This window comes from Protopterus annectens, chromosome 11.part0 (genome assembly GCF_019279795.1).
Source record: "Protopterus annectens isolate FY-2018-M chromosome 11.part0, PAN1.0, whole genome shotgun sequence".
NCBI lineage: Eukaryota > Metazoa > Chordata > Ceratodontiformes > Protopteridae > Protopterus > Protopterus annectens.
Window position 1 is genome coordinate 422,251,980 of NC_056745.1, and position 22,967 is coordinate 422,274,946.

At 42.4% G+C, this 22,967-nt stretch overlaps 1 protein-coding gene across 1 annotated transcript in view; it reads right to left on the bottom strand.

The window, feature by feature from the left end:
• The window catches only part of UHRF1BP1L (UHRF1 binding protein 1 like), a 2,202,923-nt gene that overhangs the window by 962,429 nt on the left and 1,217,527 nt on the right, over positions 1-22,967 (bottom strand). The window contains exon 10 of the mRNA XM_044087916.1: positions 2,825-3,004. Within this exon, the coding sequence (XP_043943851.1) occupies positions 2,825-3,004 (180 nt within the window). The remainder of the gene's footprint in view (positions 1-2,824; positions 3,005-22,967) is intronic.

Sequence of the window (22,967 nt, forward strand, 5' to 3'; positions counted from 1 at the left end):
ACAAAAATTCAAGCAATACAGCAAACATTTCTTTCCCCAGTGGGATACTTAGCTTTATGAAGTCTTCTGGCTTTGGACTGACCAACATACTTACAAACACTGGTGCTTCAGACTACAAAGGCAAGAAAGAGCTGAAGAAATGGCAATGACCAATGATTCTTTACATCCCGAAGTCCTGACACTGGAAGAGAAGGCATCCCAGAGGGCGTAGGAGACAGGAAAAAAGTACCTGAAATTTGGGCTGGCCTTTGACTTCTGGAACACAAGAAATTCAAGAAAAATTCCTACGGCAGTGAAGTACTTATCCTTTTCTCTCTCTCTTTTTTTTTTTTTTTTTTTTTACTATAACAAGCAAGCACTTTATAAATATATAAATAAATAACAGCATAGCTCTAAAGTACAGTTTTAGAATGCTCAGGCAAGGGAAATGCCAAGGCATGAGAAGAGGGGAAAGCAAAGGACAAAAGAAAGGATTAAAAAAAGGCAAGCCACTGCCCAACAATACTGAGCCAAAAGAACTATAACAGGCATACAATTACTAAACTTTCTTTTCGCAACAGAGTAAGAAAACATTGAAAAGCATAGTCTGGGGCCATTTCTCTAATGTTAGCTTGCAGGTCTGGCAACAGAGATGTGGACAGAAATCTTGCTTGCAGACCATTACATGTATAAAGAGGGAGGTGGCCAGCAGCCTGGAAAATTTTCAGGAATGTGGTGACTAAAGGCCTTTGGCTATAGTACTGACTGCTGAAAGAATGCCCTTCTTCAAGTTAACTAAACGGATACACCTGCTTCTACCTTAGATATGCTATATGGTTGTTAAACAGATAAAGACTAAAAACTGTGACTACTACTATTTTAACTGGTTTCCATTCTACATGGTTAAGTGGCATAAAATGGGTTTATGTAGCCCCTGATTTTGACATTTAATAGCATGAGCATTCACTGGCCCAAAATCTTTGCAGATGGGCAGGTGGATGTCCATTCTCTTCTTGGTTTAAATGTGCTTTTTTGCTAACAAAGCCTGATTTTTTTTTTTCAATTCATAAGTAGTAAACTGCTGGGAGATGGAGCAGATATACGGATGCTGCATTCCTCAACCAGGTTAAAAAAAAAAGGCGAACATCTGTGCCAATTCCTGGGGGGGGGTCTGCAGGGACACTTTAAAAATGGAATAGTTTGTTTTGACAAAGGAGGGATGGGGGCAACAGACCACAACATAGAAATGAGGAAAAGGTGACTAATAATCCACTAGGTAAACAGTAAAATTCAGAAGTTTTTTTTTACCCATTTTAATTCTATATCAGGCAGCAAGATGCCAAATGTGTACATTAGGTCCCAGGACAAAAAGAGATGAAAGCACTGAAAAGATCACAAAATTTGTAAAACAGGAAATTAAACAGAAGTTAGAATACCAGTAAAAATTTTCAGATGAAAAACAAAAAACATACTTGGGACTTTTACTTCATACAAGCTGAAGCAAGGTAATAAAAATCTAGTGAGGCAGGGCACCATGGTGCACTGCAGGGTAATGGAGATTACGGACAGCCAGGAAATGTTTTATTGGCTAAGCAGTCTAAATGCTTGTCAATATTACCCCTGCTGCTACAAAGGATGAATCTCTTCTTAGCAGATCAAACTGTTATTGATTACAAGTTTTTTTTTTTTTTTTTTGGTTGCTACTTTGTCCCCACAACTGGGCCCTTCCTCATCTGCCAGGTCATCCAAAGCTCTAATTACACCTCTGGATTATCTCTGGCCCATTTCTGGGACCAGAGGGGAGATTCAAGGTACTTGGTGTAGCATCATACTGCTGACTGGAAGCATTTTTCTTTAATTCTCCCAAACCTGGTTATTGTGGTAATACACCAGTGGAGGGATGTGCAAAGAACCTCAGTGTTGTCCGACTCCTCACTTTTACAAAATGCTTGATGTCAGCGAGGCACCCCATTCACCTACAGGGAGCGCTGGTGATGTTGCCTCTCATCTGCTCCAGGAGGACAAATGTTCTCATTTGCCCCACATGTATCCCATTCCACCTCTCTCTCCAGGATGGGCACAATCATTTTCCTTGCCTTTGCCGACAAGTGCCTGAGCCAATATTTGAACTGTGTGATGTAGCCATGGTTTCATCTCTCTAAGCCACTGCCTTAAGTTTGGTTATTGATCTCTGGGTAATACACAGACAAAATTACTCCATCAACAAGAGGGGATGTGATGCACTTGAAGTGCTGAGAAGATTCTTAAGTAATGCTGACTTTTTATAAGAGTTTTGAGCACTTGGCAACATTCAGAGGAATGTAGGCAGGAGATTAGTGCTGGTCTTCAAAAAGACTGAGGTATTACCTGTAAAATTTCTGGTCAGAGATGAAGACCGATAAAGAGGGTAAAGCACAAACATCATGTTTTACTATTACAATAACCCTTTCCAATGAAAACTGATGACCGCTCATGATTAAAGATACTGTACTTTCACAATGCATCACATTTAACACTAATTTTACTTTTTTCTGTTATACATAAGAGACAGAAAAAGAGAAGAGCCAGTCAAGATATTCAACATAATTTCTGCATCTTCTGTAATTTACTATGTAGTAACAAACTGCTCTGTTGCATATAAAGCAAGCTGGTTGAGTCATGGTATCACCTGTTTTGCCTAATGTTACTAAGCTATCTGGCATGTTGCAAAGCCATTTTCTCTATATTCTTGATGATCATTTCAGTTAAGGGGTCACAGCTAATTAATGGAAGGACTCAGTATGCCTTTTTAACCTAGCAACTGAACAATCAGCTAAGCAAGGTTTATACACAACATGGCACGTACCTGTAAATATCAGCTGAGATGAACCATGCTGAGGAGAGGACATTGATGTAGCACAGTGATCTTTGACAGCATGCTTTAACATTTCCACATTTGATTTATACTCATCTATTAACTCTTTGGCCCAACTTGACCTGGATTTAGTTGCCTCGCTGTAATGCATCCAGTGATCACAGCTTTCTCCTGTTAAAACAGCAATGTTGTGATAAACGGTTAGTTATCCTTAGATCATGATTCTGAAACCTCTATTACTATACTTACCAGCAGTAACCATGACTATAACTTAATACATTTTCATCTCCACCAAAGCCAAATATACAACAGCAGCACTTACTTTAACAATATTTCCATGCTTATGCCATTTTCTACATTACTACTATTCACATCAGACATAAGCATCTCCTAGTGTGTGCTTGAAATGACATGGAACATTACATAAAGGGCTAAGCAGCACCTTACAAGTAAACATTTTTTTGCAAAATAAATGTGCTGTCTGCATGTCCTCCCCGTGGTCGAGGGATGTATACATGCAGGTAGGTGCGTGAATGGTTGAGCATTGGGCTGGCAACTCAGCACCGTAAAAATCTACTACCGATCATTAGCGGACCGGAGTTCCACTGTGGCGACCCCTAACCAGGAAAAGCCGAAAGACATTACTATTACAGGAATTTTGATGTCACAGAACATGGTACTTAAGTACACCTTGTTAGTCATGTAGTCATACACAGCTTTCTATATCTTGAGCAACATAAACACTGTTTCCAAATTCTGTACATATCCAGTCTACTGACTTTATTTTGCCTTTGCTAATCAAGAAAGTTTGATTGAGACATAAACAGACCCTTTTTCAGCAAAGGCCTGGGAAGAAAAGCTTCAAACAATCACAGTTTACTTTGTCATAACAACAACAACAATACAACTGATATACAGTAAAACAAAAAAGGACATAGATCTAAAGTGAAAAAATAATACGAAATATATTCTTGGGGAATAATGGCTTGGCAGCATAATACATTATTACCCATCTTGTTAGGAAAACAATTTTGAGCATTCATGAGAGATAAAATATAGCTATTTACACAGTTACAGGGTATGTGTATGAGGAAGGATGTATAAGCAACAGACAAAAAAAAAAAAAAGATACCCAGTAGTTTGTTCTTTAACAGACATTAGGACAAAAGCTTAGTGGGGGTACAAACGTAGGAAGAGAATGCAAGTAAGAAATCCTTACTCAGCATAACAAACAACGTTTTGCTCCAACGTAAAACACTGGAACTACTTTCTCATAGCCATATAGATTCATTCTCCAAAGTACCCTCTCTTTATGAAAAGCAAAATACAATAAATAAGGCAGTCAACAGTGAATTTTGAGAAACAGAGACGCCCTAATAGCAGGTGATTCAGAGGAGCTTTTCTCTGTAGTGGATTCATAACAAAGCATTGTCAACAGTAATACACTAATGGACCAACTCTTCAGATGAGGTTTATTAGGCAGCTTACATATGCAGAGAATAATGGGACAGCTCCTCCTTGCTCCACTCCCTTTACCGCACAGATATAAAAAAAATAGTTTGAATAAAAAAATCCACTTCACCTAAAAATACAAGAAAACAATCTGTAATTCCTTCAGAACTGCACATGGAAAAGAAAACGATAAACATGCACTGTTAGGCACTGTGAAACCTTTCCACATGAGAGGTAGAAGAAGCAAAAAAGTTGGAAGGTATTAGACACTTCAAACGCCTCCCTCTCAAACATCTATTTCTAGTGTTGCACCTCATGCAACTCTTATCTTACTCTAGTGCAACACATCATACAGACAAGGCTAAAAGCAAAGTGGTACAAGTCTTGCATCTGCCAGCTTTTAGGGGCTGTCCCTACAAGGTTAGCCCTAAAAAACCACCTCATTAAAATCAGGCCAGTGGTATGAGGCTTCCAACATTTTGCACTGCTTGGTAATTGTATGAAATTAAGATCAAGCAGTAGCCTGATATATGCGGTAAACCAAAATAGCTGAAGATGATGATGTAGTAGAATGATGTCTGACTGTGCATTCAGTAGTTTATCGTGTTTCACTCTGAACACAATAATGTTTATAGAACAGTCAAGAAAAGGGTGGGCCAGGCCTACCCAGCAGGTACAAAGCAAGAAAGGACATAAAGACACTGCCTCTTGTTCCTGCAGTCTAGTTAATGGTTTCTGCTGTTTTTAATTTCTCCAGGTCTTTTGGGTTTCTAATACCATGATGGGAATGGACCTCATTCCTAAGTCAAAGTACAATTAAAGTTCATGAAATTAGTATCGTTTCACTCTTTGATGTTAGCCAAAAGTGCTCTTCACTGCACCCACAATGTGCCCAGTAATGACTCCTCCTGCAATTCGTATGGTGTTACATGAAATGGTAACATATCTAAATACGATTGTAAATTCTTTTTTATAAGATCAGTTGCTCCTACTACTATTGGAACTGTCTGGGTATATTTCTTCTATGTGGCTCTCATTTCTGCCTGCAGATCGAGGCATTTTATGACTTTGTCTCTGTCTGTAAGCAAGACACTGTAGTCACTAGGTGTGGCGATTTCAATGATCAATGCTACTTTTGTCTTCGTTTCTTGGACCACTACATCTGGTTTTCTAGCATCTATCTTTTGGACTGTTGGTATTGGGTGATCCCATGTGATGTAAACTTAATTATTTTCTATGATTCTCTGTGGCTCATGTTTCCAGTGTTTTTCAGCCACTTCGATACCATAATGTTTGCACAATCTCCAGTGTAACAATCTCGCCACATTATTATGCCTTTCAGTATACAGTCACTCTGCCATTAGAGAGTCGCAACCAGCAATAAGGTGCGTGACTGTTTCTAATTTGGTTCCACAAAACCTACATATGTCTGTTTCTCCCACATGTTCAATGGACTTAGTAAACCAGCGTGTACGTAGCCCAATATCTTGGGTTGCCAATATTAACCTTTCATTTCTTGATGTAAATTCACTTCTCCTTAACCATTCCTGTGTTCATTCTTGATCAACATGAGGCTCTTCCAGAAGTTTTCTATACTTGCAACTATATTTATGTTTTTTCTACATTTCTTGCCTTCTCATCTGGTGCTTCACCTTATAGTCTTTCTTTTGTTTTTTAGCACATTCAGTTGCTGCCTGTTTTTTATCCACTTCTGGTTTGATTTCCATTCCCGCTTGACGTCAATATTCTTCTGCTAAATTAAGCAGAGATGTCATCTTAGATTTATTCTCCTCATGTTTCAAAACTTTCACCACATTTGGATCTTGTGAGGTCAGTAGACATGTGGAGTCCCACAAGTGCAGATCTATACATGCAATCAATTTCAAGGAAGCCCATCCCTCCTTCAGAACGGGGAATATATAATCTTGGTATACACTGATTTTTATAAATCATTTGGTCAGCATGAAGCATCCTCCTTGTTTTAATATCCAATCTATCCAACAGTTTTTGAGGCCAGTCAATCACTCCAAAATTGTAAGTTAGGACAGGAAGAGCTGATTTATAGCTTGGATCTTGTTCCTAAGTGTCAATGCTGTTTTCAGGATTAATTTAAGTCTTCTAAAGTACTCCTTACTAAACTTTATTTGCATTTGTTCATGTTTTATTGCTGATCCTTCATCAATTCCCAAGTATTTATACACCCCCTCTTGCTCAAATTCTTTTATATCACATTCTTGTCCCAAACTGATGTTTTCCTGGTGCTGCAATTTTCCTTTTTTAAAGGTTGTTTTCCACATTTATCAAGACCAAATGACATTCCAATTTCATCTGAAAAAGTTTTGACAACCTGCAGCTGTGCTTTCAGTTCCTCATGTGACGAGCTATACACTTTTAAGTCATCAACAAAGACAAGATGCAAAGTCATTAGACTTTGTTGTTTTCTAGAAGCCAAATTATAGCCATGACCTAAGCTGTTAAGTAACCAGCTTAATGGATTAATGGCAAGGCAAAATAGCAACGGTGACAGGGAGTCACCCTGGAATATCCCCCTTTGGATTTTTATCCCTGGGATAATACTCTGTCCTTTATCATGGCTTAATTGCAAAGTGGTCTGACACTGTTTCATGGTTACTGTAATGTAATCAATCAGTGTAGGATGTACTTTATACATTTTTAAGCAATCTTTTATCCATGAATGTGGGATACTATCAAATGCTTTTCTATAGTCAATCCATGCCATACTTAGACTCTTCCCTTTCTTATAGTTCTCCACTATAACTTTATTTAACAACAAATGATACTTTGTTCCATATGACTTTCTTTTATTGCCCTTTTGTTCTATTGCCATAAATGAGTTTTCTTCTGAATGACTACAAAGTCTGTTGGCATCAATCCCCGTGTATAGTTTATACGTCGTCAGAAGACAAGTTATTGCTCTATAATTTTTAGGGTAGCATGCAGGTTCACTCTTAAGTAAGAGCATTGTTTTTCCTGTTGTTAACCAGTGCGGTGTCTGTTTGGGGTGTGCATATAAATAAGTTCTTACTTATGGCTAGATCCTCGTGTAAAGAAGTTAATACTTTAAGCCAAAAGTTAGGTACTGCATCTGGGCCTGGTATTTTCCAATTAGAGGCTTTTCTCAACTTTGTTGCAATCTCTCTGGTTGTTATTTCATCCCATTTCATATCCTGTACCTTTAAACTTCTTATTCTTTCTTTTACTTCTTCTATCCATTTAGCATCTTTGTTATGTTCCACAGGATCTTCGTCGATACTTCTCTAAAATGTATCTACTTCCTCTTTTTTCGGTGGTCTATCAATTCCTTTTACCTTATTCCCCAATTCTCTATAAAACTTTTTTGGGTCATCAGTAAATTGCTTATTTTGTGCTTTTCCCTTATACTTATCTTCTGAGTCTTTCTACTGGTTTTGAAATTTTTACTTTATCATCTCCAATAGTGCATAATAGATCCTGGTCTGTTCTAATACTGCACATTGCTTTTATCACATCGATCTTTCTTTATATTTTTGTTGATCTGTTCCCTCTTCTATAATCTTCTAACAATGACACTTCTTGTCTTAGCTATTTTATAGTTTTCTCTATTCAATATTTCCATGATGGTATTCGCTTCCGCCCCCCTTTTCCCACGCTACCCTATGTTCCTGTGGTAGAATTTTATCAATTATTAATTTAGCAGCACAGTACTGTAGTCTGTTTACTTCTTTTATTTTGCATGGATCTCTATGGACATTCCTAATTACGGATTTAATTTGTTTTATCAAGCTTCTGACTTTCGGGAATTTATTAACCTTCTGCAGTCTATTTCTCTCATTGATCTTGATATATCTGTCTTTGTCTATTAAATCAAGCAACTCTTCTCTAACTCATTTTCTTCCATACTGAGGGCACATCCCTTGTTTTCCATTTCCTGCGGGCATTCCATAGAAAGTTCTATAGCATCTTCTTGTCGCACATTTTCTTCAATTTCATCCTGTGTCATCTGTTGTTTTGTCATATGGAAACTCACTGGCCTAACACTCCTCAACATTGACTGCATCAGAGTTTCCACCGTTTCCTGTTCCTTTCCTTCCGGTCTAGCTTCAAGTGAACTTTTATACTGGTTTCCTGTGGAAGGCTCCAAAATATCTGGATATGGCACCTGACCTGTTGCTTCCTGTCCCACTGATTTTCCCTTAATTTGGATATCCATTGCTCTATCCTGTTGTGGTGACTTCTGCATTTGATTTTCTACACTGAATCTTTCTCTCTGCAGCTGTTCCATTACCTCAATTTCTATTTCTTTGACTTCTCCATTACTAATCTCTTTTTCTACTTTTCCTCTTAGTCTTCTTACTTTTGTATTGTAAAGTTTTCCATATCCGGATTCCTTTGCCTATATTTTTCTTCAAATATTGTTGGTGCTGCTCTTTTTGTATTAGTTAGTTTTGCTTTCTCCTTTGCATAAATATTACACCATATTAAATATCTTTTCCTTTCTCATGTCCATTTTATTCTTCACATGTCTCCTGATGATCTTGCTTTTCCTTATTCTGGGGACTCACTCCATCATGCTGTGATGTAGTCTGATTTAGGCCTTCTACATTAAATCCTTCACTTCATAGGCACTCCATAACTTCAACTTCTATTTCTTTAACTTCTACTTTACTAATCGTCTTTTCTACATTAAATCTTTGTGCTTTTAGTCTTTTTATTGTGAAATTTTCCATATCTGGATGCCTTTGCCTGTATTTTTTCTTTAAATATCTTTGAAACTGCCTTCTGTATATTAGTTAACTTGGCTTTCTCCTTTGCATAAATATTGCATCATATCAAATCTTCCCATGTCCATATTTCTTTTTTATATTTTTCAAATATGTCTAGGCTTTGTTGTTTTATATTTTCTCACTTCCTCAGAGGCTTCTTTTTCCAAAGAGATCAAAGTTTTCTGATCTATATACTGTTTTTCAAAAATATGTTGTATTAATGAAAGCAATTTTTTATTTGAAGCTTGTGATAGTTTTTCCTGTGGAAGTATTTTTTTTTCCTCTAATTTCTCTCTTAATTGTTTTGTACATCTTGTGTCTGGAAATTCTAGGCTTTTTACATAATAGTAACAACACATAATTTCTTTCTTATCCTCAATAGTCCACTAAGTCTTTATGGCTCTTCTTTGGTCAATCAATTTTTGTCGTTTTTGTGGACTACTACTTCCTTCTACAGCAGGGGGGCATCCTCCCCCTGAGCCTGGCCCCATTGAATATCTTGAGAATTCTACACTGTCATTTTTTCCAGTCCTGGCACCAGTGCACCCACCAGGATTGGGAACTTTTTTATCCTGGGTCTTGTGCACCCAGCTATCTTTATTTTTGATTTACTTCTGTCCATGATGTATCCTATATAAATACAGTATATATACATCAGTGTTGCCTTGGTGAGATTTTGTGAAAAACAGGGTCCACCTCGTGAAGGCACTCACCAAGACTTGAGGATGAATTCAATTTCAGCACTACTATGCTCCTTTGCTTGCTGACTTTTCATCTCTCCATCAGGACCTCTGTAATGGTTTTACAGGATGATCCAATGTGCTTATAGTTACTGTGCCCTTATGAGAAGGAAGTCTGATGACCTGAATCTCCTGAGTCTCTCATACAGATCTGAAATTAGTGTAAAGGGAAAGAATATCCCTGTCAAACGGTTATGGCTAAATGCTTGTATCTCATAGAATAAATTCCTCTTGCTAAAGCTATTGCTACCAGAAAGAAGGAACTGCACAGTAGGACTTTATGACTGCAAGAAGATGCAATCTGCAGTGGATGAGTAAGTTTTTGTGAATAAAAAAGTTATATCTTACCATAACTTGGCATCTGTGTTGTCTTCCTTCCTTCATCCTCATGATAGGGTCTTGGATCCCACCCTCAGATCCACTTGTCCACTTTCCACAGACTTGGATACGACTCTCAAGTTCCTTCTTCATACCCACAATGCCCTGCATCCACCCAACTACCTCAGATAGAGTTTGCCAAACCCAGGCATGCTACACTCAGACATCAAAGAACAGCAGAAGATGCTCAGACACAGGACTCAATAGTCCTAAGATCATCCAGGTTCCTCAAGAAGAAAGGCAGGGAGATGGTTGGGTGGGAAAGTGAAGATGAATGAATGATGATAATATAGATTCCAAGTTATGGCAAGACATAACTTTTTAATCTGATATTGTCTCCTTCATTCACCCTCATGACAGGGTCAGAGTCCCCAGATATGAGAACCTTGGGTGGCCCTCATGGAAGGACATACCAGAGCACCATCAAGCCTAAGGAAGCCCTGCTCCTGGAAATAACATTCAACTTGTAATGAGACACACAGGTGTGATTATTAGAGCCATATAGCTGCCACACAAATGTCATCAATACAGGTTCTGGCATAGGAGGGTGAGGAAGTAGCCACAGCTCTGGTAGAATGAACCCTAGGAGGTTTAGGTAACTACAACCCTCTGGAGAAATAAATGAAAGAAATGCAGTCTGAGATCCATTTTGCCAAGGTAATTTTCAATACCGCTTGTCCAAGTCTATTTGAAGAAAAGGCTATAAAAAAGTGATTAGACTTTCTGTATTGCTTAGTCCTGTGGAGATATAAATGGAGCTGTCTATGAACATCTAAAAGGTGCAGAACATATTCCCCTTTGTTAGAGAAATTGGGAAAGAACACTGGTAGTTGTATGGACTGACTGACATTGTTTTCTGCAGCTACTTTAGGCATAAAGGATGGATTAGTGCGTAAGGACATTATCTCTATGGAGCAGGATGTAAGGAGGTTTAGAAGATAGAGCTTGAAGCTCAGAAATCCTCTTGGCGGAAGTCACAGCCACCAAGAGAACTGTTTTCCAGGACAGAAACTTTATGTCACAGCTGCAGGTTCAAAGGGGCCCCGTGTCAATGCCTGCAACACTGGAGTAAGGTCCCAAGGAGGAGAAGGATTCCTAACTGGTGGCCTTAATAACAAAACACCCTTCATGAAAGATTTGCACAATCTGAGCATGAAAATGGAACATGATTGACATGCTGTGTGAAAATTAGAAATAGAGGCTAACTGTAGCTTAATAGTGGAAAAGCTAGCACCCTCTCTGAAAAGGGTACTGTGAAACAGTAACACATCTGAAACAGGTGCTGAGAATGGGTCAGTATTCTTGTTGGTAGCCCAAACAACAAATCTCTTCCACTTGCTATTGTAAACTTTCTTAGTGGAAGCCTTTTGTGATGCCAAAAGAATTTTTCAGACTGGGGACTGAAGCCTGGACTGTCTAATCAAGTTTGGAAGTGGAGAAACCAAGCAGTCAATTTCAGGGTTGAAGATTTGGGTGTTGTATTCCTGATGGGTAAGAACAGAGGTCCTGAGTGGGTTCTATATCCAAGCAGGATACTTCAGACGTGACCAGAGGAAAGGGAATCACACTTGTCAAGGCCAGAACGGGGTAATGAGGATGACTGAACTCTTCAATATGCTTAATGTCTGAAGAAATTTGGGAATGAGCGAGAGAGGAAGGTAAGCATACGAGAGACCCAAGGGCCAATCGTGCACTGGAGCATCCCACAAGGACTCGCCCAGAGGAAGGATCAGAGAAAAAAACTTGCTGCACTTATTGCTGAGGGGAGAAGCAAAGAGGCTGCAGCAGGGTTGACCCTAACTGCTGAAAATCATGTTCACTACTGACTAGTTGAGGGAACACTCATGCGAAATCAGAAGCGATCTGCTGAGTCTGTCTGCCAGATTGCTGGTTTTCCCCAAGATGTGTGCTGCAATTAGAAGGCGGTCTTGAAGAGACTTCCCACTTCCACACTCTCATGGCCTCCCTGTACAGGGGTTAAGAATGGGATCCTCCTTGCTTGTTGATTTATCAGACAACTGACATGTTGTCGGTGTGTACTGCAATAGTCTTCAAAGAGAGAAGGTCCTGAAAGGCTTGCAGCATTAGGACGACAGCTCTCATCTATAACACTGATATGCAACCAGGTCTCGTGAGGCAATCATGTGCCTTGGACAATCTTCCCATTGTAATGCCCCCCCCCCCAACTACCCAGACTGGGAAGCATCCGTGGTCTCAGTGGCTATCGAGGGACTGTTCACAAACAGTCTGCTGAGAATAACATTGTCTGACTGAATCCACCAAATGACATGATGCCTGCAGATGGGACTCAATTTGATGCAAAAGGATAAGGGCCGAGACAGGATGGACCACTGATTTGTTATCATCCATTGTAGAACCCAAATGAAGAATCTGGCTAGGGGAAATAGGAGGATGGCTGCAGACATGGACCCCATGACCTGCAGGACCAGTCGAGCAGAGGAGGGCTTGTAGTGCTAACAGCTGTTGTACCAGATTCCTCACAATGGCTACTCAGTGTAGAGGAAGAGAAGCTATCCAATACCTTGTGTTGAGCTACATACCTATGAGCTCTAGATTCTGAACCAGAACAAGACTGGACTTGCTTATGTTTATGGTGATGCCCAGAGAGTGCGCTAACTGAAGTAGTTCCTGGCTTGGATTAGTTGATGCTTCATGGGAGCGTTTAGGAACCAATTGTCTAAATATGGAAACACTTGGAATCTCTTGAGCCTCAGGTGAGTGGCTACTACTGCCATGTTGTGGTGAGTCCAAAGGGCAGTGCTCTGAACTCATAGTGATTGGCTTCCAGGCAGAAGCACAGATATCAATAGTTCTGTACTTACCATAACTTGGTATCTGTGTTATACTATGTCATTATTCATCACGTCTGGGTCTTGGATCTGATGTCAGATCCAAGCCAGCACTTTACAGAGTAGATTCAAGGCTCGACCTCCTCCCATCTCCCATAATCCCTGTCTACCTTCATACCCTCAGAACGAGTTTGCTGACCAAGGAAGGAAAAAATATTAGAATACATTACTAACCAACTAGGTAAAGATAATAATAGCATTAGAACCGTGACAGCTGGTAGCTCAAGGGCCAGAAGGGCCAGCCTCTCCAGAATCATCTGAAACATGGAAGGGGGCAGGGGGGTGGGAAGTGTTTTATAATGAAACAGAATAACATATACCAAGTTATGGTAAGTACATAACTACTGATCTAATGTTACCCACTTCATTATTCATCAAGTCTGGGTCAGAATCTCCAGCTATAAAAAACCTCAGGCGGCCCCAAGGAAGGATGGGCCTGAGCACTGTGGAGCCAAAGGCTGCTCTGCTTCTGTAGCAACAAAGGCATGAGGAGTGGACCAAGTGGCCACAGAACAAATCTCATCTAAGGACATCCTGGCAGAGAAGGCCAAAGTAGCAGCCACTGATCTAAGAAAATGTGCTCAATGTTTCTAAGAGTAAACCAGAAAAATACAACTAGAAAGCCACTTAGAAATAGTCAATTTAGATACCACTTGGCCACACGTATTCAAAGAAAAAGTCACGAATAACTGGTCAGATTTTCTGAAGAATTTAGTCCTATGTAAATAAAATCTCAGCTGTCAATGTATATCCAAGTGGTTCCCTATTAGCTGATCGAAGACGCATTCTTCTGAATTTGTCTTGATCGAACTTTATAGTGCAAAACACCGAAGCGGCATATAAGCAAATTTTTTTCCTCGGAAAGAAATCACTTAGCTGCCTTTGGAGTTTTGCCTTCTTCCTTACTGTAGTGTGGTTGCGGAGTTGGTATATTTAAGTAGGGGGGTGTGGGGGGGCACAGCCCCCCACGTCTAGGGGTGTGGTGGGTGAAGCACCCCACATTAGAAATAGTTTGTGGTGTGCATGTGTTGCGTGTGTGTGTTTCTCGGAACAGCGATTTTTTTCCCTTGGAAAAAAATTGCTGTTCTGAGTGTTCAAGATTGTAAGCTTTCGCTTACATGGGGTCGATGAATCAGCATTCGCTTTTCTAAGCGTTCGGTGATTCAATACAGACCCATCCAAGGTATGGAGGTGATATTCGCCCTTATTGGAGTGATTAGGAAAGAAAACAGGCAACTGGATAGTCTGGTTGAGATTTATTTCAGTAGCTACTTTAGGCATAAAAGAGGAGTTAGTTCGTAAAGTCAGCCTGTCCTTGTGGAAAACAATATATAGAGTTTTTGAAAATAAGGCCTGCAATTCAGAAACACTCTTGGTCAAAATAACTGCTACCAGAAAAGCTGTCATCCACGAAAGAAATTTGAGATCACAAGAATAAGCAGGCTTGAAGGGACCTTGGGTGAGCGACTGAGAGATCCTCCAACTAAAGCCAACACTGCAGGTGCCATGTGCAAATGGGAGTCAAAAGAACAGGCATGGACACTGGGTAAGACAGAATAGACGACTGCACCGATAGCATCCATTGGAGCAACTACATATGGTATCTCTCTAGAGGAACTAGGAGAATAGCCGCTGACAAAGACCACAGTGCTTTCAGAATGAGGTGGGCCTGCAGCAACGGAAGATTGACCTGACCAGTTGCCTGATAAAGTCCACCCTGTGGGGAGGCAATGCTGCAACCTCATACTGTGTTAAGATACAAGTCCCAATGAATTCTATGCTTTGTACAGGCAACAGTTTTGACTTATCAGGTTGATGGTAATCCCTAGCATTTTGAAGGTTCGCAGAAGATACTGCATGACAGAAACCAGTCGATGCCTCATGGGAGCTGTGAGGAGCCAATCATCCAGGTGCGGAAAGACCTAAAATCCCTGAAACCTCAGATGAGCCGCTATGACCACTAAGCATCTGCTAAACACCCTGGGGGCTATGGTGAGACCAAGCGGTACAGCTCTGAAATAAAAATGATCGGCTCTGATCCAGAAGTGCAGGTAACTCTTGGAGTGCTTGTCTATTTTGATATAATAGTAGGCATCCTGGAGGTCTACAGAGCACATCCATTCTTCATTCTGCAGCAGTGGCAGGATGGACTGAACAGTGACCATCTGGAACTTCGACTTCTTGACATATAAGTTCAGGTGGCTGAGGTCCAGAATCGGACATAGGTCCCCAATCTTTCTTGGCACAAAAAAAATTGAGAATAAGTTCCAGATCCTCTCTGTCTTTCTGGGACCTCCTGGGTGGCTCTTTTTTTCTAGAAGTGCCAACCCCCTGGGTGGATCTCTTTTCTAGAAATGCCAACAATTCTCTTTGGGCCAGTTCTCTCTGACTGGGTGGCACGTTGGGGACAAACTTCTTGGAAATCGGAAAAGGTTGGGAAAAGGGAATGTAATAACTCCTGGATATAATCTTGAGCACCCACTGATCATTTGTTATAGACACTCAGGCACTTGGGTGCAATGAAAATTGACCCCCCGACTACCAGCAGGGCACGACAGCCAGGCAATGCCTCAGGGGTGCTGAAAAGCCTTCTCAGAGAAAGGTTCCCTAGAGCCCTGACTTTGCAGACCTCCTCTACCCCTAGGGTGGCATCTACCACTGAATCCCCCTTCCCCTGGAAGACGAATCCTCCAGGTATCTTGGAAGGAACCCTATGACTTATGGAACTAGAGCTTCTTACTTCCCTGATTGGTTTCTGGAAAAGGGCCTTTCGGGAGTAGAAAACTTGATCCCAACCGCTGCTGTAAGATAAGGTTTCTTTGACAGAAGGTCCAAAGAGTGAGGAACCATTGAATGGGGCATTAGTAAAGGACACCTTGAAGGGTTCCACGAACCCACACAAGGTTTCTTTGACAGAAGGTCCAAAGAGTGAGGAACCATTGAATGGGGCATTAGTAAAGGACACCTTGAAGGGTTCCACGAACCCACACAACCGCATCCAGGCATGACGCCAAGGGGCAAAGCCTGCATCAGCTGCTCGAGAGGTACCCTCCACTACACTGGAGATCAACCTCATAAAGGAATTGGTAACAGAAGAAAGAGTGGCGAGCTTGGGAGATACCTTCTTGAGGTTCTCCACCAGCATCAACTTTGAAAGAGACTTGGTAAGCTTGGAAACCACATCACTTTGCAGGTGGGTAAAATACACAAAATAGTTGAGGGCTCTCAGGCCAAAAGTGGCTGAAGCGTAAACGCCCTTCCAATGTCTGTCAATCATCCGAGATTCACGGTTCGGAGGATGGACACTGGAACTCTGTTCCGCCAGCTCCTTCTCTGTGGCTGCAGCCACCACGATAACATAAGACTAGTACACCCCTTTGCTCCAGTGTGCTCTATCTGGGGAGGAGGGGCTCAAAATCTTATCTGCTTTCTTAGGGACCAGTTCCACAGTGTCAGGTTCCTTCCACACCATGTGTGCACAATAAGATCAATAAGCTCCTCTGCAGGGGAGACCTAGGAAGTAGATGGGCCCATCCTGAATGCCTTCAGGAACACAGATTCCTCCAAAGATGGGGGCTGGGGAGACCAACCTCTTTTCTAATTCAACAGCTCCCTAATGTCCCCGAAGGAGGCATTATACAGCAGAGATCTGGGGGACTTTTCCCCTTCATCAAAATCTGTGGCCTCCATAAGGGGCTCCATAGGGGAGTCCAAGTGCCTCCTCTTGCACAGTCTCTTCCTAGGTGGCTCTTCTGTAAGGGGGCTGAGGAGAGAACTTGGAAGAGAGGGGAACCCCTGGGGATTTTGATGCCTGAAGGCTATCTCGGGAGGGGTGGACAAGATAAATGGGCTCAAGACACCCATGTTCCTGAAAGGGGGGAGGACGCTGCTCCAGACTTGGAGAATGTCTGGTCTACCACCTGAAAGCTGAAGGACTCGAAGAAACCCAGTCCCTGTCCCCCACAGCCAAAAAGTACAGTTGTGTACACTTACCATAAATGTAGATGTTAGAGTGTATTCACTGTTGCAGTCCTTACAAAATGAGTTATCCAGCTCCCGGTAGCCAACAGTCAGCCAGAATACCAAAGTCCTTGGTATATGACGTTGGCTGCCTTCGGTTTAAGCCTGACGTCAGGACGTCAGGTACAAAGGGAGGCAGCTGATGTCTTTTCCTCAGTTTTTCTTGCCTTAACTGCCAGGAGCCCCCCCAAAAAAAGGTTAGACCAGGAAAAAAAAAATCCAGTCTGTGTTCTAGGAAAAAGGGGGATGGAAGGGGGTGGGAACCAGGACTGCAACAGTGAATACACTCGAACATCAACATTTATGCTAAGTGTACACAACTGTACTATGTTCATCGTGCTTCACTGTTGCAGTCCTTACAAAATGGGTTGATTCCCAAAGCCCAGGAAAAAACAAAATAGAGGAGGAACACCCACTGATTAAGGGTTGGTAAGGATGCCCTGCAACACTGCAGTGGCAAAACCAGCCCTGGACTTAGAAAACAAGGGTAAATTGCAATGTTTAGTGAACATGTGGACAGAATTCCAGGTAGCTGCTTCCAGGATGTCCTTGGCAGGTACTCCTCCTAAAAAAGCTGCCGATGTAGAGGTTGCTCTACTAGAATGGGTCCTAATACTCTGTGGAGGAACCTTGCCATGCTGTAAGTAACAAAAGTGAATACAATGAGCAAGCCACTTAGAAATAATCTGTTTAGAAATAGCTTTACCCTGATCTCCAGGAGCAAAACTGACCAACAACTTATCTGACTTTCGAAAAGGTTTAGTCCTGTCCAGGTAAAATCTAAGTTGTCTCAGGGAATGCAGTAACCTTTCTCCTCTATTCTGAGGATTAGGAAAGAAGGTAGGCAGTTGGATAGACTGGTTAAGAGTCAGGCTAGAAACCACCTTATGCATAAAAGAGGGATTAGTTCAGAGAGAAACCTGATCCACATGGAAGGTGATAAAAGGCTCTACTGCCATTAAGGCCTGTAGCTCAGACACTCTTCTAGCTAAAGTAACCCCAAGAGAAAGGCAGTTTTCCAGGAGAGAAACTTCAAATCTGCTGTGGCAGCTGGTTCAAATGGAGGCAGAGTAAGTTCAAGTACAAAATTAAGATCCCAAGCAGGAGTAGGTGCCCCTCTGGGAGGCACTGAATTGATAGCTCCCCTGAGGAACTGTTTCATCAAGAGATGAGAGAAAATGGGTTGCTCAAAGGAACAATGAGCAAAAATAGCTGAAGCATGAATCTTGATAGAAGAAAATAAAAGTCCACCATTAAGCAAGCCTGCCAGATAGTCAAGAATAAGAGGAAGAGTAGGTTGAGATGGGTCTTCTCTAGTCTGCATCCAAATAGAGAATGTTTTCCACTTATCTGCATAAGATTTCCTAGTGCTAAGCCGCCTGGCCTCACGAAGGAACTCAACTACCTGTTGGGAAAGATTTAAATTATGAGCCAGGCTGCCAAATGCAGAGTCTGAAGGTGAGGATGCAGAATTTTTCCCCCATCCTGAACCAAGAGATCTGGTATCAGGGGAAGGTGCCAAGGCTGAGACTGGGAGAGACTGCGAAGAAGTGGATACCAATGCTGCCTGGGCCAGTCTGGAGCTATGATGATGACCGTTGGTGTTTCGTCCCTTATCTTTAACAGCACTCTGGGAAGAAGAGGCAGAGGAGGGAATGCATAGATTGATAGCTGTGTCCAGGGGAAGGACAGAGCATCCACTTTCCAAGCTTTGTCGTGATGATCCCTGGTGCAAAAGGCTGGAAGAAGGTGGTTGGTCAGAGATAAGAAGAGATCCACCTGGGGAGTGCCCCAACACTGAATGATGCGATAGAAGATGGTCTTGTTTAGTTGCCACTCGTGAGTATCCAGGACCTGTCTGCTCAACCGGTCTGCCAAGGTGTTGAGCCTTCCTGGAAGAAACTGAGCTATCAGATGAATGCCCATGGAAGTTGCTATGGACCATAGTATCATGCTTCGTCTGCACAGGGATTAAGAGCTAGTCCCTCCCTGCTTGTTGATGTACCACATGATTGTGGTGTTGTCTGTCCTGACTAGAAGAGTACCAGGAGAGAGAAGATGCTTGAAAGCCATCAAGGCCTACTGGACTGCCATCAATTCCTTCAGATTTACGTGCAAATAAACTTGTTGATAGCTCCAAATACCCTGAATGCATCTGCCCGCTTGATGTGCTCCCCAAGCATAGTCCGAGGCATCTGTGGTGAGAGTCTGGCTGGCAGGAGGCGGACAGAAAGGCAAACCTTTGTTCTGTGCACAGGCCGTCGCCCACCAAAGGAACTCCGTCTGCAGGCAGAGAATCAGAGGAAGAATCAAGTCTAAATCCTGAGTGTGTTGACACCAAAGGTTTTTGAGGTACCATTGTATTTTCCTCATATGCAGTCTGGCATATGGAATCATCCGAATACATGAAGCCATGAATCCCAGGGCTTGCAGGAACTGCCTTGCAGAGAGCTGGGTCAGGCTTGCAAATTCTTGAAGTAATTTGAAAGATTCATTTATTTCTCTTGAGGAATGGATACCATCTGGGCGGCTGTGTTCAGACTCCCTCCCAGGAATACTATCTCCCTTGTGGGTACCAATTTTGGCTTCTTTTAGTTGATAGTGCAGCCCAAAGAGGTGAGAAGGTTCTTTACAAAGTCCAAATCCTTTAGAAGTTGCTGTGGAGAGTTTGCATGAATAAGACAATCGTCCAAGTAAAGGTAAATTTGAATGTTTCTTTGCCTGCAAAAGGCAATGACTGGAGCCAGACATTTTGTAAAAACTCTGGAAGCAGTAGATAAGCCAAAGGGCAGTGCAGAGAATTGGAAGTACCTGTTCCCTGCCCTGAAGTGAAGGAACTGCCTGCAGCTTTCCCTTATTGGGATGTGCAGGTAAGCTTCTTTGAGAGCCAAAGTCACCAGCCAGGAATCCTTGGCCAGCATTGGCAGCAACTGCTGAAGAATAAGCATTATGAACTTGGGAATCACCAGAAAAAAGTGTTTAGAATGGACAAATCCAAAACAGGGCACCAGGTGCCCCCTTTTTTGGGAACCAGAAAAAGTCTTGAGTAGAAACCCTGGCCTATCTGTAGTGCAGGAACTGGCTCTATTGCTCCCAGGTTTAGCAAAGAAGAAACTTGTTTTTCTGCTTTTGCCCTTTGAAATGGGGAAGGGGGGTATCTGGGTATCTTTGGAGGACTGGGAAGGTGTGAACAGAGAACTTGTAGCCTTGGGATACTATTTTGAGCATCTATTTGTCTTTCGTGATAGTGTGCCAGACATCTGCAAAAATGGCTAACCTTCTCCCTAAAGGAAACCCTGGGCCCATAGATGCAAGCAGGGGAAGGCCGGAGTCAATGAGAATGCTTGCTTTGGGAAGTTTGCTTAAAACTCCCCGATTTTGAAGAGGAAGCCTGCCAGTGCTTAGCCTTTTGAGGGCTAGAAGTCTGTCCCCTACAAGACCTGTAACCCCTAGACCTAGTGCGACCCTGTTTACTAGGGTCAGGAAAAGTCCAATTCTTAGAGGGGTAATGCCTACCAAATCGAGGAGGCTGAACTTGCAGAAAATTCTTAACAGTTTGCATCGATTTAGCCTTATCCCCCAACATTTTCAACACCTCTTCTGCTTTGCTACCAAAAAGATTGTTCTTGTGCAAGGGCACATCCAATAATTTAGATTTGACAGGTTCAGAAAGAGGCTGTTCTCTGAGCCAAGCATGCCTTCTAATAACAGAACCAGTGGCCGCTGCCCTGCAAGAAGCCTCCAAAGTGTCAAAACCATAATGTAGAGAATGTTTAGTAACAACAGTGGCAGAATTCAATAAATCTTGCATGTCCTTACTCTTCATCAGGGAAGGAACACCAGCAATTTTGGCCTTAATGGCCTCCAAAGTATGCTGCTGATACTTAGGCATATGAAAGAGACAATTAACAGACCTAATAGCCAGGGTGGAAGAAGTATAAAGCTGTTTACCCCATCTATCCAAGGCCCTAGATTCCCTGTCAGAAGGAAGAGGATTTTTAGCAACCATGGCTTTAACACCTTTAGGGCCCTGAGAAATGATCTCTGGATCAGCAGTAGGATTCTTGAAAAGGAACTGATGAGAATCAGGAACTCTATAATACCTGTAAGGCTTTCTGGGAGCAGGAGGAACAGAATTACGAGTCAAAGAATTCTCCATGAAAACATCATCTTCTTCCAAAACCGCAGGGATAGCCAAAGGCTTATGATGTGGCAAATCCAAGAACTCCCTAATCCGTCTTCTACTAAACAGTCGGAATACAATAAGAAGGTACTCGTCCGACCGGCACTCATGCAAAATACTTCTGTTTTGGGCTCCGCGGCAAGAAAGACTGAGGAAATGGCATTGGTTGCCTCCCAAGGACTTTGGTATTCTGGCTGACTGTGGGCTACCAGGAGCCGGATAAACCATTTTGTAAGGAATGCAACAGTGAAGCATGATGAACATCTGCAAGGGAAGGTAGAGTGGAGTCCGCCCCTTGCCTAGGCCCCTCAGACAGTACTGGCCCCGAGCTGTCAAAGGCCAATACCCTCAAAGGAAGGGAGCAATCCAAAATACATGAAACAGAACCTCTCCCCACAGGTCCAGCACCGACCAACCTCTTGGAGTCGAGATCTGCTCTGGTCCGAAGCTACAGGAACCAAACTAGTCAGGCACCTTGGAGGAACCGGGAAACTGACATACCTGGATACCTCTATGCCTTCCGAGGGGAAACCCAGAACCTGGGATTCTGAAACTGCAGGAATCGGGAGGAGAAGCCAATCTTGGATCTGAGGATCTCCTCGAGCCAGAACAAGTCGGGAACACCAAAAGGCCCATCTCTATCTGGGCCCCCCCAAGGAAACTCATCATCCTGTCCATGTCAGAAGGTAAGATGCTCCTGGAGGACCTGGAAGAGGCTGAAGAATGAGTGGACTTAGAAGAAGAAGCCAGCTTAGACCCCACTTTCACTCTGTGCTGTTCCCAATCCGGGGGACAACTCTCTTGTTTGGGATTGGAAAATTTTGGATCCCTACAAGGTCCAAGTGGGGAGCCCAGAATAACTAACTCAGGATATGAAGAACATGTCAAATCCAAAACCTGTAAATCAGATTGCCTTGGAACTGGGGAAACTAAAGGAGCCAAGAGAACAGAGGTAGGATCTTAGGGTCTCTGATCCGAGGAAGCCTCTATACCAGAAGACAGATCCTTGGATCCAAAACCACAGAGGACAACTTCAGATCCAAGGGACTAGAATCTGAATGTCTCTGTCATTTCTGAGAAGCCCCCAGGGAGGCAGAGGCAGCTTTCCTCTTGGAGTCCTAGTAGCCACTGGAAGAGGGGTAGCCTAAATCAAAGGGACCCCCAGGCCATGCCCTTATGCAGTAGTTTGCTGCAGTGATGTGCCAGCGTCTGAGGACTGAATGTAGAGCAAACTGAGCATTCCACCTTGAGGTGGTCAGATCCCAGGTAATGAACACACTTCTTGTGGGTGTCAGAATTAGGTATCTTACTCCCACAAGAACATCTTTTAAATCTGCTAGGCTTGTCTCTTTCTGACATATCTACCAACAGACACACAGACACAGACACAGACACAGACACAGACACACACACACACACACACACACACACACACACACACACACACACACACACACACACACACACACACACACACACTGAGGAAACCAAACCTAAACTACAAAGCCTCTAAAACTACCAACACAGCTGCTACACCAGTAGTAGGGACAAACTCACCGCCTGAAAATGAACACAGCAAAACTCCAAAAGCCCCTAAAAAACTAACTGAAGGGGAAGGGAGATGCAGAAAGCACAGGTGAGATAACCGGGAAAAAAGGCACCGAGTGCCAAAAGGGAAAAGGGCAAAGAGAAAGGACTGAAGCCTAACACTACCTAAGCACTAAAATA